The sequence below is a fragment of the Nycticebus coucang genome, chromosome 9 (genome assembly GCF_027406575.1).
Source record: "Nycticebus coucang isolate mNycCou1 chromosome 9, mNycCou1.pri, whole genome shotgun sequence".
NCBI lineage: Eukaryota > Metazoa > Chordata > Mammalia > Primates > Lorisidae > Nycticebus > Nycticebus coucang.
The window spans coordinates 49,667,051-49,682,286 of NC_069788.1; the positions used below are offsets into that span (position 1 = coordinate 49,667,051).

A 15,236-nucleotide genomic window follows, 5' to 3' on the forward strand; every position below is an offset into this window, starting at 1 on the left:
CAGCCTGGATTCGAACCCGCCAGCTTAGGTGTATGTGGCTGACACCTTAGCCACTTGAGCCACAGGCGCCAAGCCCTTCCTTCTCCTCTTTCCTTCAATTTGACTGTACTTTCCTTCTACTTAGGAAACCCCTCCTAGTGAGATATTGAAAACCTTCTTCAATAAATTATGGCAACTACACCTTGAATCTCTCCTGTTTTTTCTGTAATCCAGACTGTCCCATTCTTTTCAGACTCACTGGTAGCAATTCATCTGCTTCCTTATTAAGGTGAAGGTGGTCAGCCTTCCCTCATAGAACCTAGAGACACATTGCTCAATCTATGGCCCACAGCTAAATCATAGAGCTCAGCAACTGGCTGCAGCAGCAGCTGGGTAGGAGGGCCCAACAACACCAGCAGCCTCTACTAGAGTTTTACTACACCAAATAAAGGACTTGGAATGGGAGGAATATACATCTTGCAATTGGTAACTGAAAACCCACAGATGATACATAATGTGCTGGCTCTCAGCTCCACAAGAGTCATGGGGTTCTGAGAATGGAGACTACTGAATTTAGGGCACAGGTGTAGAATTCCAAAATTCTCTCAGCCCCGGCACAGTTTAATGGAGTTGACTGCCCTTGGCTACAAGACCCACCTAGGCTCATTTTAGGATTTACTCCTTGCCTGGGGGTTGGAGGGGTGTGGATTGGGAAGTGGTGAAGGCTCTGCAGATATACTGAGTTATGCAATTGCTAGCTAAAAGTACAAGTCCTTCTACAGGCACAATAGAAAAGAGGTTTTCTTTAGCTTGGCACATGCCTGTAATCCTAGCACTCTAGGAGTCTGAGGCAGACTTGAGCTGCTCAAGGATCACTTGAGCTCAGAAGTTTAAGTCCAGCCTGAACAAGAGTGAGACCTTGTCTCTGCTAAAAATAGAAAAACTAGCTGGGTGTTGTGGTGGCACCTGCAGTTCCAGCTACTCAGGAGGCTGAGGCAAGAGGACTGCTTGAGCCCAAGAGTTCCAGGTTGCTGTGAGCTCTGATGCCATGGCACTCTACCCAGGGTGACTGAGTGAGACTCTATCTCAAATGGGGGTGGGTGGGTGGATGCTTGTTGTGGCAGCACATATACTAAAATTGGAATGAAACAGAGAAGATTAGCATGACCCCTGCACAAGGATGACATGCAAATTCATGAAGAGTTCCATATTTTTACAAGAATGGGAAAACAATTATCCAATGTATTTAGTACTAATATGAAGCCAGTAGACAATCTGTTGCATGCCCACATGAATGAAAAACTCATCCCATTTCAAGGAGAGGGAGTTGGGCTGCTCTCACTGAATGGGTGGGCACCAGGTAGGGGATGGTTGGCACAACTTTTGTGTGTGGAACATAACCACAAGAAGGACTCTATCTAACAAAATCAAATATTTTGACCTGGTTGTTTGCACCTTCACATTAACCTGAAATAAATTTACTTTAAAAATAAAAGGGGGGGGGGGCGGCGCCTGTGGCTCAGTCGGTAGGGCGCCGGCCCCATATACCGAGGGTGACGGGTTCAAGCCCGGCCCCGGCCAAACTGCAACCAAAAAATAGCCGGGCGTTGTGGCGGGCACCTGTAGTCCCAGCTACTCGGGAGGCTGAGGCAAGAGAATCGCTTAAGCCCAGGAGTTGGAGGTTGCTGTGAGCTGTGTGAGGCTACGGCACTCTACCGAGGGCCATAAAGTGAGACTCTGTCTCTACAAAAAAAAAAAAAATAATAAAAAGGGGGGGGACATATATGGGACATTTCTTAAACTGATAGAGACCATTTACAACAAACCCACAGTCAATACTATATTGAATAGAATAAAACTGAAAGCATTTCCACTTTGAATTGAAACTAAACAAGGATGCCCACTATCACCACTGTTATTCAGCATGGTGCTGGAAGACCTAGCCATGCATTCAGACAAGAGAAGGAGATCAAGGGTATTTTAATGGGACCACAGGAGGTCAAGGTATTCTAATGGGACCAGAGTAGTACCAGCTACTTGGGAGGCTGAAGTGAGAGAATCTCATAAGCTCAGGAGTGTGAGATTGCTGTGAGCTATGATGCCATGGCATGCTACCAAGGATGACAAAGTGAGACTCTGTCTCAAAAAAGAAAAAAAAAAAAAAAGAGAGAGAAAGAAAAAGAAAAGAAATATAGTAATGTCTTGAAATACAAAATCAATATCCACAAATCAGTAGTCTTCATATATGCCAATAACAGTCAAGCTAAGAATGAAATCAAAGACACAATTCCTTTCACAGTAGCTCCAAAGAAAATGAAATACCTGGGAATATATCTAACAAACTATCAAAGGATGTGAAGGATCTCTACAAAGAGAACTATGAAACCCCAAGAAAAGAAAGAACAGAAGACATTAACAAATGAAAGAACAGGCTCAGCACCTATAACTCAAGTGGCTAAGGCCCCAGCCACATACATCAGAGCTGGCGGGTTCGAATCCACCTGGGGCCTGCCAAACAACAATGACAACTACAACCAAAAAATAGCTGGGCATTGTGGCAGGTGCCTGTAGTCCCAGCTACTTGGGAGGCTGAGGCAAGAGGATCACTTAAGCCCAAGAGTTGGAGGTTTCTGTGAGCTGTGACACCACGGCACTCTACCCAGGGCGACACCTTGAGGCTCTGTCTCAAAACAACAACAACAACAACAAACAAATGGAAGAACATATTATGCTCATGGCTAGAAAGAATCAACATTGTTAAAATGTCCATACTATACAAATTGATCTACAGAGTTAATGTAATCCCCATCTGACTCACTGGTAGCAATTCATCTGCTTCCTTATTAAGGTGAATGTGGTCAGCCTTCCCTCATAGAACTTAAAGACACATTGCCAACACCAAAGCACCAATGTCATACTTGGAAGAACTTGAAAAAATAGTGCTTTGTTTCATATGAAACCAAGAAAAAAAAGCCAACCAAATAGGCAATACAATTTTAAGAAATAAAAACAAATCTGGAGGGATCACATTACCAGACTTCAGGTTATACTACTAGTCTATAGTGATCCAAACATCATGGTACTGGAACAAAAATAGAGATACAGATCTATGGAATAGAATAGCGAACCTAGAGACAAACCCAGCTACACATTGCCACCTGATCTTTGATAAACTAAACAAAAGCATGCACTGGGGAAAAGAATCCCAATTGAATAACTGGTGCTCAGAGAACTGGTTAGAAGACACTTGTAGAAGACTGGAATCGGACCTGAACCTCTTACCACTGATAAAAATTGACTCTCGGGTGGCGCCTGTGGCTCAAGGAGTAGGGTGCCGGTCCCATATGCCAGAGGTGGTGGGTTCAAACCCAGCCCTGGCCAATAACCAAAAAAAAAAAAAAAAAAAATTGACTCTCGCTGGATAAAAGATTTAAATTTAAGACACAAAACATAAAAATTCTAGAAGAGAGTATGAGGAAAGAGCTTGACAAGACTGGCCTGAGAAAAGATTTTATAAAGAAGACCCCCTTGGCAATTGCAGCAACATCAAAAATACATAAATGGGACATGATCAAGCTAAAAAGCTTCTACACAGCGAAGGGCACCACAATTAAAGCAAACAGAGAGCCTTTGGAATGGGAGAAGATATTTACATGCCATGAATCTGACAAAGAGCTGATAACTAGAATCTATAGAGAACTCAAATTAATCAACAAGAAAAGAGCAAACAACCCCATTTCTAAGTGGGCAAGAGACTTGTACAGAAACTTCTCTGAAGATGATAGATGAATAGTCAACAAACACATGAAATAATGCTCATCGTCCCTAATTATCAGAGAAATGCAAATCAAAACCATTCTGAGATATCACCTAACTCTAGTGAGATTAGCCTACATCATTTCAAGTCCTCAACTTGCAGATGCTGGCGTGGATGTGGATTGGAGGGAACACTTTTGCACTGCTGGTGGGACCGCAAACTGATACAACCTCTATGGAAAGAAGTATGGAAAATCATCAAAGAACTAAAAGTCAACGTTCCATTTGGTCCTGCAATCCCATTACTAGGTATCTACCCAGAACAAAAATCATTTTACCACAATGACATTTGCATTAGAATGTTTATTGCAGATCAATTCACAATTACCAAGACGTGGAAGCAACCCAAGTGCCCATCAACCCATGAATAGATTAACAAAGTGGTTTATGTATACCATGGAGTACTATTCAGCCATAAGAAAAGGTGGAGACTTCACATTTTTTTGTGTTTACCTGGATGGAGTTGAAACACATTCAGCTTATTAAAGTATTTCAAGAATGGGGGGTGGGAAGCATCCAATGTACTCAATACTAATATTAAACTACAATATAAACAACTGTTTGCCCACATGAAAGAAAAAAACAGAAGTATAGTCTAGGGAGGGTGATTTAAGGGATGTCCCCTAATGTGCACAATGTGAGGGTGTTCAGCAAGCCCCCTGGGTAAAGGGCTCAACTACAACTTGAACTCTACCTTTGAAATGAAAACATCGTAACCTAAACATTTGTATCCTCATATTAATCTAATTTTTTAAAAGTTTTTTTGTTTGATTTCTTTTTTTTTTTTTTTTTTTTAGCAAATGCTGCAGAATTTGTTGGATGGAGTGAATCCACAGCATCTACAAAATTCACAAATTAGTTTCAGCAGCAATTGTATCAGTTTTCCACACTAGGCTGTCCAACTCTGAAGAAGTTCTAAGAGCAGTAGAAATCAGAGTTACTTAGTAATTAATATATAGCACCTTTCTCTTAAAACAATTAAGTTATTTTTATTTTTTATTTTTTTTGTAGAAACAGAGTCTCACTCTACCGCCCTCGGTGGAGTGCCGTGACGTCACAGGACTCACAGCAACCTCCAGCTCTTGGGTTTCCGCGATTCTCCTGCCTCAGCCTCCGAGCAGCTGGGACTACAGGCGCCCGCCACAACGCCCGGCTATTTTTTGGTTGCAGTTCGGCCAGGGCTGGGTTTGAACCTGCTACCCTCAGTTGGGCTGGCGCCCAACTCACTGAGCCACAGGCGCCACCCACAATTAAGTTATTTTTGATATTGGCAGCTGAAGAGTTGCAGGAGAAATCCTATTTATCCTGATTTAAAGTTTGATATTTGTTCCTAAATTTTTTTTTTTCAATAAATGCAGGAGAGAGGTGCTCAATGGAAATAACCAATCTGAGTAAAACAGCATTTCTTCCCACCAAAAACCAAACAAAAACGCCTGGCTCACCACATCCTTTTAGAATATATTGTGTGCATTTTTTGCAGGAAACGTTTCGAAACTCAGCTGACTACATCGTGTGCCTTTTTTCCAGGAAACGTTTCGAAACTCAGCTGACTACATCGTGTGCCTTTTTTCCAGGAAACGTTTCGAAACTCAGCTGACTACATCGTGTGCCTTTTTTCCAGGAAACGTTTCGAAACTCAGCTGACTACATCGTGTGCCTTTTTTCCAGGAAACGTTTCGAAACTCAGCTGACTACATCGTGTGCCTTTTTTCCAGGAAACGTTTCGAAACTCAGCTGACTACATCGTGTGCCTTTTTTCCAGGAAACGTTTCGAAACTCAGCTGACTACATCGTGTGCCTTTTTTCCAGGAAACGTTTCGAAACTCAGCTGACTACATCGTGTGCCTTTTTTCCAGGAAACGTTTCGAAACTCAGCTGACTACATCGTGTGCCTTTTTTCCAGGAAACGTTTCGAAACTCAGCTGACTACATCGTGTGCCTTTTTTCCAGGAAACGTTTCGAAACTCAGCTGACTACATCGTGTGCATTTTTTGCAGGAAATCTCAGCTCTGCTCTCTTCAAGCATTTTTGATTAATACAACTCAGCAAACGTCCTACTTAGGTATTGTCCTTAAAAATATAGCAGAAAATCTGAATTTATTTATTTAAATTATACAGGAAACTCGCATTGCACTATGTGTCAACCCTCACAGATGACTTGGTGCTCACTGAAGGAGGTTTGCACCCTGCTGGGAAAGCGTTTGGGAAGGCCTTTCTCTTCTTCGGTACATCATCTAAGATGCAATTTGTCATTTTATAACGTTATTGTCACGTGACCTCTCGTTTCCTTTTATATACTGCATATAACTGTGTAATGAGTGTGTCAGTTATTTTCCATACATGGATAGTGAATAAATTTTAAATTGGAAAAAAATTAAGGTTGTGACTGGAATGGTGCTTGATAAGCTGTGGCACACTTCCTGGGGGGGGGGGGTGTGCCAAACTTTGTGGTGACCAGGGGTGGCCCCTAGTCTCCAAGGCACTGAGAACAGAGCCAAGCATGGGAAGGACTCCCAGATCTCCGAGGCTAGTGGAAGGAAAGGTACAGTGGCATGAAGCCTCGCGGTGGACGCCACAATTGCCAGGATTTAATTGCAGTGAGACAGAACGTGGGGTCTCTACCAGGGATGCGAGGTCATGTTTCTGCCAGAACATGAGACTCAGGAACTGAGACAGACAGGTCTGTGACTACTTGACCCTGGACCACACCCTCTGGTGGATTTGGTTAGTAGCCTCAGTGAAGGGCGTAGTCTTTCTTGAAGAAAGGGAAGAGTGAGAGGAAGAGAGAAAGAGGAAGGAGGGAGAGGCTTCTCTTTGGGGATCTATTTTAACAGGTTGATTGGTTTTCTCTGTCACTACATCCCCCTTGTGGAGGATAAAGCAACTCCATCTTGGATGCTAATCTGCCATGTTAATTTCTGATTAATCCCAGCTCTGGGAAAGCCTCTAAAATGTCTTTATTTTTTAATTTTCTTTATTATTTTTTTTTATTGAGACAGAGTCTCACTTTGTTGCCCTCTGTAGAGTGTTGTCGCAACATAGTTTACAGCAACCTCAAACTCTTAGGCTTAAGTGATTCTCTTGCCTCAGCCTACCTAGTAGCTGGGATTACAGGCACCTGCCACAATGCCTGGCTCTTCGTTGTTGTTGTCATTGTTGTTTTAGCAGGTCTGGGCAGGGTTTGAACTCACCAGCCGGGGTGTATGTGCCTGATGCATGTGGCCAGCACCCTAACCACTGAGCTACTGGCGCCCAGCCGCCTGTAAGATTTCTATTTTCATGTACTTGCTGTAAATCCTGCCTTAGGTCCAAACAACCTTGGTGTTATTATAAACAGTACTACCCTTGGGCAAATTCTCATCTTTCTCTGAGGGTCAGCTTCTACACATCTCTTCTCTGTGATACCTAAATCCTGGGTTTGCAGACAAACAGTGCCAGGATCCACCATTTCTCTCAGCTGCCCAGGTAAATGGCTTCTGTTAAGTCCCTATTAACATATTCTTCTTAGTAAAGTATCTCAAGAATGGAAGAAAAAGTATCCAATGTACTCAGTCCTACTATGAAACTAATTTATGGCTTTCATATGAAAGCTATAACCCAGTTATAACCTAAGAATATGGGGAAGAGGGAGAGGGAGGGAGGGAGGGGGAGGATGGGCAGAGGGAGGGTGATTGGTGGGATTACACCTACAGTGTATCCTACAAGGGTACATGTGAAACTTAGTAAATGTAGAACATAAAGTCTTAACACAATAACTAAGAAAATGCCAGGAAGGCTATGCTAACCAGTGTAATGAAAATATGTCAAATGGTCTATAAAACCAGCATATGGTGCCCCATGATCGCATTAATGTACACAGCTATGATTTAATAATAAAAATAAATAAATAAAATAAAATAAAATAAATGCTTCTTTCTGAGGCAGGGCGCAGTGGCTAACCCTAGTAATCCTAGCTCTGGGAGGCCAAGGCAAGCAGATCACCTAAGCTCACACGTTCCCTGAGCTAGAGTGAGACCCCATTTGTATAACATAGCTGGATATTGTAGTGGGCACCTGTAGTCCCAGCTACTCAGGTGGCTGAGGCAAGAGAATCATTTAAGCTCAAGAATTTGAAGTAGCTATGAGCTGTGATGACCTTATGGCACTCTACCCAGGGCAACAGCTTAAGAATCTGTCTCAAAACAAAGCAAAACAAAAACCAGTCAGGCATTGCGGTGGGTGCTTGTAGTCCCAGCTACTTGGGAGGCTGAGGGATGAGCATCAGTTGTGCCCAAGAATTTGAGGCTGCTGTGAGCTGTGATGCCAGGGCATTCTACTGAGGGTGACAAAGTGAGACTGTCCCCCCCAAAAAAGAGGTGATGGTTACACAATATTGCATATATAGATAATGCCATTGAATTATATACCTTAAAATATTATAGTTAAAATGGTAAATTTTATGTTAAGTATACCACAGGGGGAAACTGGGTAAGGTTGTAGGGGACCTTTCTGTATGCTCTCTGCATCTTCCAGGGAATCCATAATTTTTTTCAAAATACTTAAAAAAATTTATTGAGCACTGACCAGGCACAGGTACCATCTTTATAGTGATATAGTTATGTTTAAATTAGAGATACACACTGATTTTTTTATGGGGACAATAACTTAGATTCCCTGATGTCCATGGCCTGTCTTTTCTAATATGTTTTGCTACTTGTTATTACTTCCAAAGTATTATTATGATTACTTATTAAAATACCATATAAGATCTGATTTTTAAGGTACCACCATGTATATTATTTGATATAACTATATGAGGTAGACAAAAACCAAAATTTTTATTATTTCCTTTGTTGAGAATCTAAATAATTTTCTAATTGCCTTGTGAGTTCAGAATAATAGTTCCTCAATCCTTATTTCTCTCCTGAAAATAATGATACTCATTTTTACCCATTTTGAAAGTGCCAAATGAACTTAATGTTCAAAGAATGAATAAGGCTTGGTTTCCATGGCTACTAGAAGACTTCATTTCTTGATTTAATTTGAATGACATAAGTTTTTCCTCTCCTTTAATTTTATTTAGCATCTTGAAAGTACCAATTTTGGATTATTGATTAGCAGGCCCAGGCTGGGTTCAAACCCACCAGCCCTGGAGCATGTGGCTGGTGCTCTACCCACTGAGCTATGGGTACCCAGTTGATTTTGAATTATTGAATTGTTAGAAATGCTAGAAAAAGCTGAAAAAGAATATATATATATATAAAAGAAAAAGCTATTGCATTCCAGGGATTTGGTTGCTTTTCTTCTTTTATATAGGAAATCCATCTTTGCATATATTATACAACTATCATGCTATATTATCTATATTATTATATATTATATAATGTATTATATACAGGGTGGATATAAAGTTCATGTGCAATTTAAAATAGGTTAACCCTAATAAATTGCACATGAACATTATGGACACCCTGTATAATCATGTAATATATAAGTAAACATAAAAAAGTTTTAGAAGGAGGAAGAGAGCGATGATCTTTAGATTAGAGGAAATTCTACTGATGGAAACATACATCAAATGAAGGAACTACAGTCTCACAGCTGAGCCATATTCCAGATTGTTTCCTCTGCCTCCCACTGGGACATAATTCCTATGATCTCTCACATGAGAGCAATCACTTAATGATTGAGCCATGAAATCAAAACTCAAAGTTTCCCCACTGTGGACATGTTTAGTCATGTACAATCATAACCTGCTCAAGACAAACTAGGCCAAGAATCAGATATAGTATGCATGAGTCAAAGAGCTCAATCATCTGAAATGAGACTCACCGGAGGAGCCAAAGAAGGTGAGGTGAGGATACAATGGATCCAGGTGTGCATGAAGTGTACTTTTAGGCTACATGTTTTTGTTGGTTGCCATAGTTAACCCGGGTAGGCACTATTTCCGGAAATAAACTGTCAAAGAATAACTCAGAAACATTTAGAACACTCAAAGGAGTCAGTGGAGAGATCAAGTCAAGGACAAAGGCAAAACAAGGATGTGGCCGGTTGTTACATTAGTGGTCCCCATGGCACCAATGTATTCAGACCCCAATGTAGCCCCTTCCACAATGAATATGGCTTTGGCCATGTGCTTTGCTCTGGCCAAGGGGACATTAGCAAGTGCTACACCAACAGAGGCTTAATAAGCACTTGCATGTTGGGATGCTCTCTGTGGAAGCCAGAAGGCAAGTAAGAAGTCCAAGTCCACCACCTTGAAACAGCTGTGCTGTGAAGATGTCAAAGCTGGCTGGGTAGCAAGGCCAACTGAAGTAATGAGGTGCTAGACATGTAAGTGAAGCTGCTTGGGTCTTCTAGATTGGCTACCAGACACCAGCTAAATGCAGCTCTGACTCCAGCTGATTCCATATGGAGCAGAACTACCCAGACAAACCCTTTCAGAATTCCTAATCTACAGAATTAGAGGAAATAATAAATCATTGTTTTAAGGTACAGTGTGATGAAGTAATTCTTATGCAGCAACAGATAAGTGCAGCATAAAATTTAAAAGAGAAATGGAAGAAAGAAAACTGCATTCTGAGGTAGAAAGGGGAGAGGGTTTGGCAAGTTCTCACCCAAAGGGAACAATGCACTGATGATATATGGCACACTTCCTGGGTGAAGAAAACAACTACAACTCGGACTTCTCCTAACAAATACAAACAATGTAACCTAATCACATGTACCCTCATATTAATCTAAAATTTATAAAACTGCATTCTGTGCTCGGCATCAACCACATGCACCGGGGTTGGTAGGTTCAAACCCCGCTCAGGGTCTGCCAAACAACAATGATAACCACAACAACAAAAAAATAGACAGGCACTGTGCTGTAGTTTCACCTACTGGGGAGGCTGAGGCAAAAGAATTGCTTAAGCCCAAGAGTTTGAGGTTGGTATGAGCTGTGACACCACAGAATTCTACCAAGGGTGATATAGTCACACTTTGTCTCAAAAAACAAACAAACAAAAAACCCCCTGCATTCTGAGAATAGCACATTTATTTACATGCTTTGGGGGTAAACTTAATAGCTGGCAACCAGTTTGGGACTTCTGCCCTCAAATAGGCTCTCCAGGGCTTGCAAAGAAAACATTTTAGTTGTTCAGTCTCAAGAAAACAGTTTACCTATGAAACTTGTGTAACGTGTAACATTAAGAGGACATTAAAAGGTGTCCTTTTTTCTTTTTTTAGCACCTTTGACTTAGTTAGCTTAGGTTTACACCATTTCCTTTACTAGAATTATATTTTATTTATTTATTTATTTAGCAACAGAGTCTCACTTTGTTGCCCTCTGTAGAGTGCTGTGGCTTCATAACTCATAGCAACCTCAAACTCTTGGGCTCAAGCGATTCTCTTGCCTCAGCTTTCTAAGTAGCTGTGACTACAGGAACCCACCACAACAGTTGGCTATTTTTAGAGACAAGGTCTTGCTCTGGCTCAGGCTGGTCTCCAAACTGTGAGCACAGGCAATTTACCAGCCTTGGCCTCCCAGAGTGCTAGGATTACAGGTGTAAGACACCGTGCCTTACCCTGTTCATTAGAATTTTATAAAAGACAACTTTGAGATTGGAAAAAGATCAACTCTGAGTGGGCCTGGAGAATATAAACATTCTCTCCAACACAGCAGTGGAGTGGACATTCTGTCCAGCCCTTAAATCAACGGTTATGGCTACCTAAATATGAAATGCCCTAGGGTAGCTCAGGACCTTGTAAAAAACTCTGGAGCTTGAGGTTACAAACATGGCACTACACTGAGGAAGCAAGAGTGACAGGGAGCTGGAGCCAAGGCTCTGGAAATGGGAACTGCTTAGTGGGGCCGAGTGATTTGTAGAAATTGGGCTCTTCTTGCATAGTGAAAGTACAATGACCATGAAATATAGACAGAAACAGAATAAAATGGAATTATGAGTTGAAATACCCACAGAAAAGAATCAAGCAAAGTAAAACAGAATTAAACTTTATTTGGAAGATGGGGTGAAGCCATCACGTCATTGGCACCCTGAAGCTGCACTTTCTCCTCAGAAAGGTGGACTGGAATGGGCTGGGCTGTGGTTGACAAGGGCTGTGGTGGTTTGGGATCTGGACAGAGGAGTAGAAATATAGAAGCAGAATTTGTTTTCTCAGATTGTGGCCCTGTTATACTACCCCAGAACCCGCCCATGTGTCCTCTTAGCTCTAAGTTTCCTATTGTACCTGTCCTCTGGGGTATCTCTCATTTTCTCTACCATCACTTACCTGCCTGGCTCCCCAGCTGGGCCTCAGGCCTGTCTCCCCAGAGCAGATGCCCTGGGTCATTGAGGAACCGTTGGCTGCGCTGGCATGTTAGGCAGGTCTGTACTGTCCAGCACTGTCCCCTGCTGCCTGAGGTGAAAGTGGTAAAAAAGAAGAGAATGCCCAGGTTTAGAAGAAAATGTTCCTAGCAGCCAGTTTTGTCTTCACTGTTTTCCAGTAGAAATCCCCCCATCCCACCCCAAAAATACAAATTTATGTCAGGTACTTATACAGACCCCATCAATTTCTCAGATCTCTTCAAGATAAAATACAAACTCCTTGGCTTGGCACCTGTAGCTCAGTGGTGAGGGCACCAGCCACATACTCCTGGGCTGGCAGGTTTGAACCCACCCTGGGCCTGCTAAAAACAACAACTACAACAACAAAAGATAGCCGAGCGTTGGGGCAGGCGCTACTTGGGAGGCTGAGGCAAGAGAATTGCTTAAGCCTAAAAGTTTGAGGTTGCCGTGAGCTGTGATGCCACAGCACTCTACCAGGGAGTACATAGTGAGACTCTGTCTCAAAACAAAACAAAAAACTCCTTTACAAGATTTTCTTCAAGATCTAGCCTGTTTCCCTCTATAGCGTCCTGTCTTGCCCCCTGAACTCTCATTTCCTTGATAGCACCACAAGCTGGATTGTCTCAGAGGCCTCACACATGGCTAGAATTTCCATTTACCACTCCCTTTGCTTATCATGAACCTTACCCCACTGACATAAATAATTTAGCCCATTATTTATAAAGACTCCCATTAAAGTCTTTTCCTACACTGTTTCAATTGTTTCTTAGTCTGTCCCATTAGGCTGCAATTTCATTAAGAATGATAATCTAAGCACAGTACTTTACATTTTTTTTTTTTTTTTGCAGTTTTTGGCCGGGGCCGGGTTTGAACCCACCACCTCCGGTATATGGGGCCTGTGCCCTACTCCTTTGAGCCACAGGCACTGTCCGCTTTACACATTTTACAAAATAAATATTCTTTAATAAATGAATGGTGATGGGAATCATTTGCTCCATAAGGCGAAAAAACATACATCTATTACCCATGGGTGAGGTTGCCTCACATGGTAACATCATCTGTTGCCCGGATTGGGGAAAAAAGCCAAGTCCAAACCGTATGTTGTGAAAGTGGAGTTAGCAACTTAACCCAGAGCGGAAAAGGCCAAGTCATGAGAATGCCAAGCCCGACACCCATCTGAAGGGAGGAAGGAGTTGTTCAGCCTCCCACAACCACCCCGCCTCTGCAGGAGCACTCACGTCTCTGGCGCTGGGTACAGGTGAGGCCCGGGATGAGGGGGGAAGAGCAGCCACGACAGAGAGTCCTCTTCACCGAGGGGTCCCTGGGGGCAGAGAAGGAAGATGATCTCGGCGCCCGAGCTCCCTCTCCCGTTTTCCCGCGTCCCGCCCGCGCCAGGTCCCACGGCAGTCTCACCGCCGCAAGACGAGCCGCTTCGCGATGGTCCTCTCCGTGTGGCAGTAAAACCGCGCCAGAGCTTGGTTATCGGGGTCCTGCGCAAGGACACAGTGGGCAGCCTACAGAAAGGGAGCAGTCACTCAGGGGCCTGCGGCACCGGGCTCCGCTCCCTTGCGCCCCTGTCGCGGACTCACCTGGTACAGGAAGTTGAGCCTCTGGAAGGCCTCACGGTCCTTCACCGGCCCGGCCATCAGCTCAGCGTAAGTGCCGCAAGACCTCCCACAGGCCCCGCCCCCGCAACGCCCCCTGGGAAGTGTAGTCCCTCGGTCGCAAGCGCCACCCGGCGCCTGCACAGACATATATTTGTAAACCCTTGTCCTGCAATCCAAGCCCAGGGTCCCTGTTTAGGAGTTTCATATTTCTTCGTTTTCCTCAAGTAATACGTAGTACTAGGAAGACTGAGAAGCTTAGTGAAACAGGGCAGGATCTTAAATTTGCTAAAAATTTTCAGGACAAAAGACTGGTCTCTTTATACAAATAGGTTGGGGAGATGGTGATGTGCAATTTATACCCAACCAGTCCTTCCACCTTATTCTCCTGAACCCAAAGCCAGATAGATGTCTGAAGATCAACAGATCAAAAGAACAGAGGTTGTATATCCCAAATAAAGCTCTGATACCAGGGGGGTGAAAACGGAAAGGACCACGAGGGTGCTGGAGAGGAAAGAGACGTCCTCAGCACAGCTTACTTCCACTTTACTACTTACCAAAGAAACACATTCCTGTTAGGCAGTGCTGGACACACAGTAGGTGATCCCCACTTGCTGAATGAATGGTTTCTAACTCCTCGTCCTAGATACAGCACACAAAGCTGTCTACAGCAACTTCTGCCCAGGACTTTCTCTCACTCCCCCCCAGACATCCACTTCACATCCCTTCCTGTCTCCCATTTGTTCTGTCAAGAAACCTATGACTTACTATCAGTTCCTAAGCAGAAGCACCTGAGCTGGAGAGACAGAACATCAATGAACCCTAAGATGGGAGGACAACATAATAAGACCTCTCCCCTGGGCTGGGCACCCTTAGCTCAGTGGTTAGGGTGCTGGCCATATGCACTGGAGCTGCTGGGTTCAAAACGGCTGCGCTTGCTAAAACAAAAATAGCTGGGCGTTGAGGGGGCGCCTGTAGTCCTAGCTCCTAGGAAGGCTGAAGCAAGTGAATTGCTTGAGCGCAAGAGTTTGAGGTTGCTGTGAGCTATGCTCTACCAAGAGTGACAAAGTGAAAAAACAAAAACCTCTCCCCTGGGGTAATCCTAGCACTTTGGGAGACTGAGGTGGGTGGATTGCTTGAGCTCAGGAATTCCCGATCAGCCTGAGTCAGAGTGAGACCCTGTCTCTACAAATAGCTGGGGAATTGTCGTGGGTGCCTGTAGTCCCAGCTACTGAGGAGACTGAGGCAAGAGAATCACCTGAGCCCAAGAATTTGAGCTATGATGCCATGGCCATCTATTGAGGGTAATAAAGCAAGACTGTCTCAAATTAGAAAAAGGAAAGAAAAACTAGCTGGTCATTGTGGCAGGCACCTGTAGTCCTAGTTACTAGGGAAGCTACAAGAAGATCTTGAGCCCATGTTGCTGTGAGCTAGGCTGATGCCACAGCACTACTCAGGGCAACAGGTTAGATTGTATAAAAAAACAAAAACAAAAAAACTTCTCTCCTTTCTCAGATTCCCTGCT

At 43.3% G+C, this 15,236-nt stretch overlaps 1 protein-coding gene and 1 non-coding gene across 3 annotated transcripts; one reads left to right on the forward strand and one right to left on the reverse strand.

Moving 5' to 3' along the window:
* The first annotated feature begins 1,087 nt into the window (after positions 1 to 1,087).
* LOC128595032 (U6 spliceosomal RNA) lies at positions 1,088 to 1,194 on the forward strand. The gene has a single exon (XR_008382726.1). It is a non-coding gene; the product is annotated as a U6 spliceosomal RNA (small nuclear RNA).
* Positions 1,195 to 11,753: 10,559 nt separating this feature from the next.
* On the reverse strand, positions 11,754 to 15,171 carry RPP21 (ribonuclease P/MRP subunit p21). 2 transcript variants are annotated; one of them, XM_053600970.1, is made up of 5 exons: positions 13,697 to 15,171; positions 13,521 to 13,597; positions 13,346 to 13,428; positions 12,052 to 12,177; positions 11,754 to 11,895 (listed from the first exon to the last, which is right to left on the reverse strand). In XM_053600970.1, exons 1-5 carry the CDS (start codon positions 13,859 to 13,861, stop codon positions 11,768 to 11,770), a joined length of 579 nt encoding a protein of 192 aa, XP_053456945.1. In that variant the 5' UTR covers positions 13,862 to 15,171; the 3' UTR covers positions 11,754 to 11,767. The 2 variants fall into 2 exon arrangements, with proteins under 2 accessions (XP_053456945.1, XP_053456944.1); XM_053600969.1 differs by having other exon boundaries at positions 13,521 to 13,621; positions 13,697 to 14,988.
* Positions 15,172 to 15,236: the final 65 nt, after the last annotated feature.

What these genes read in the sequence shown, in the direction of transcription:
- RPP21 (XM_053600969.1), bottom strand. Translation starts at nt 13,861, where the DNA reads ATGTCTGTGCAGGCGCCGGGTGGCGCTTGCGACCGAGGGACTACACTT. An exon ending in CTGTACCCAGCGCCAGAGAC is followed by an intron (nt 12,178 to 13,345) that starts GTGAGTGCTCCT and finishes CTTTCACCTCAG; the next exon opens with GCAGCAGGGGACAGTGCTGG. An exon ending in CCAGCTGGGGAGCCAGGCAG is followed by an intron (nt 11,896 to 12,051) that starts GTAAGTGATGGT and finishes TCCTCTGTCCAG; the next exon opens with ATCCCAAACCACCACAGCCC.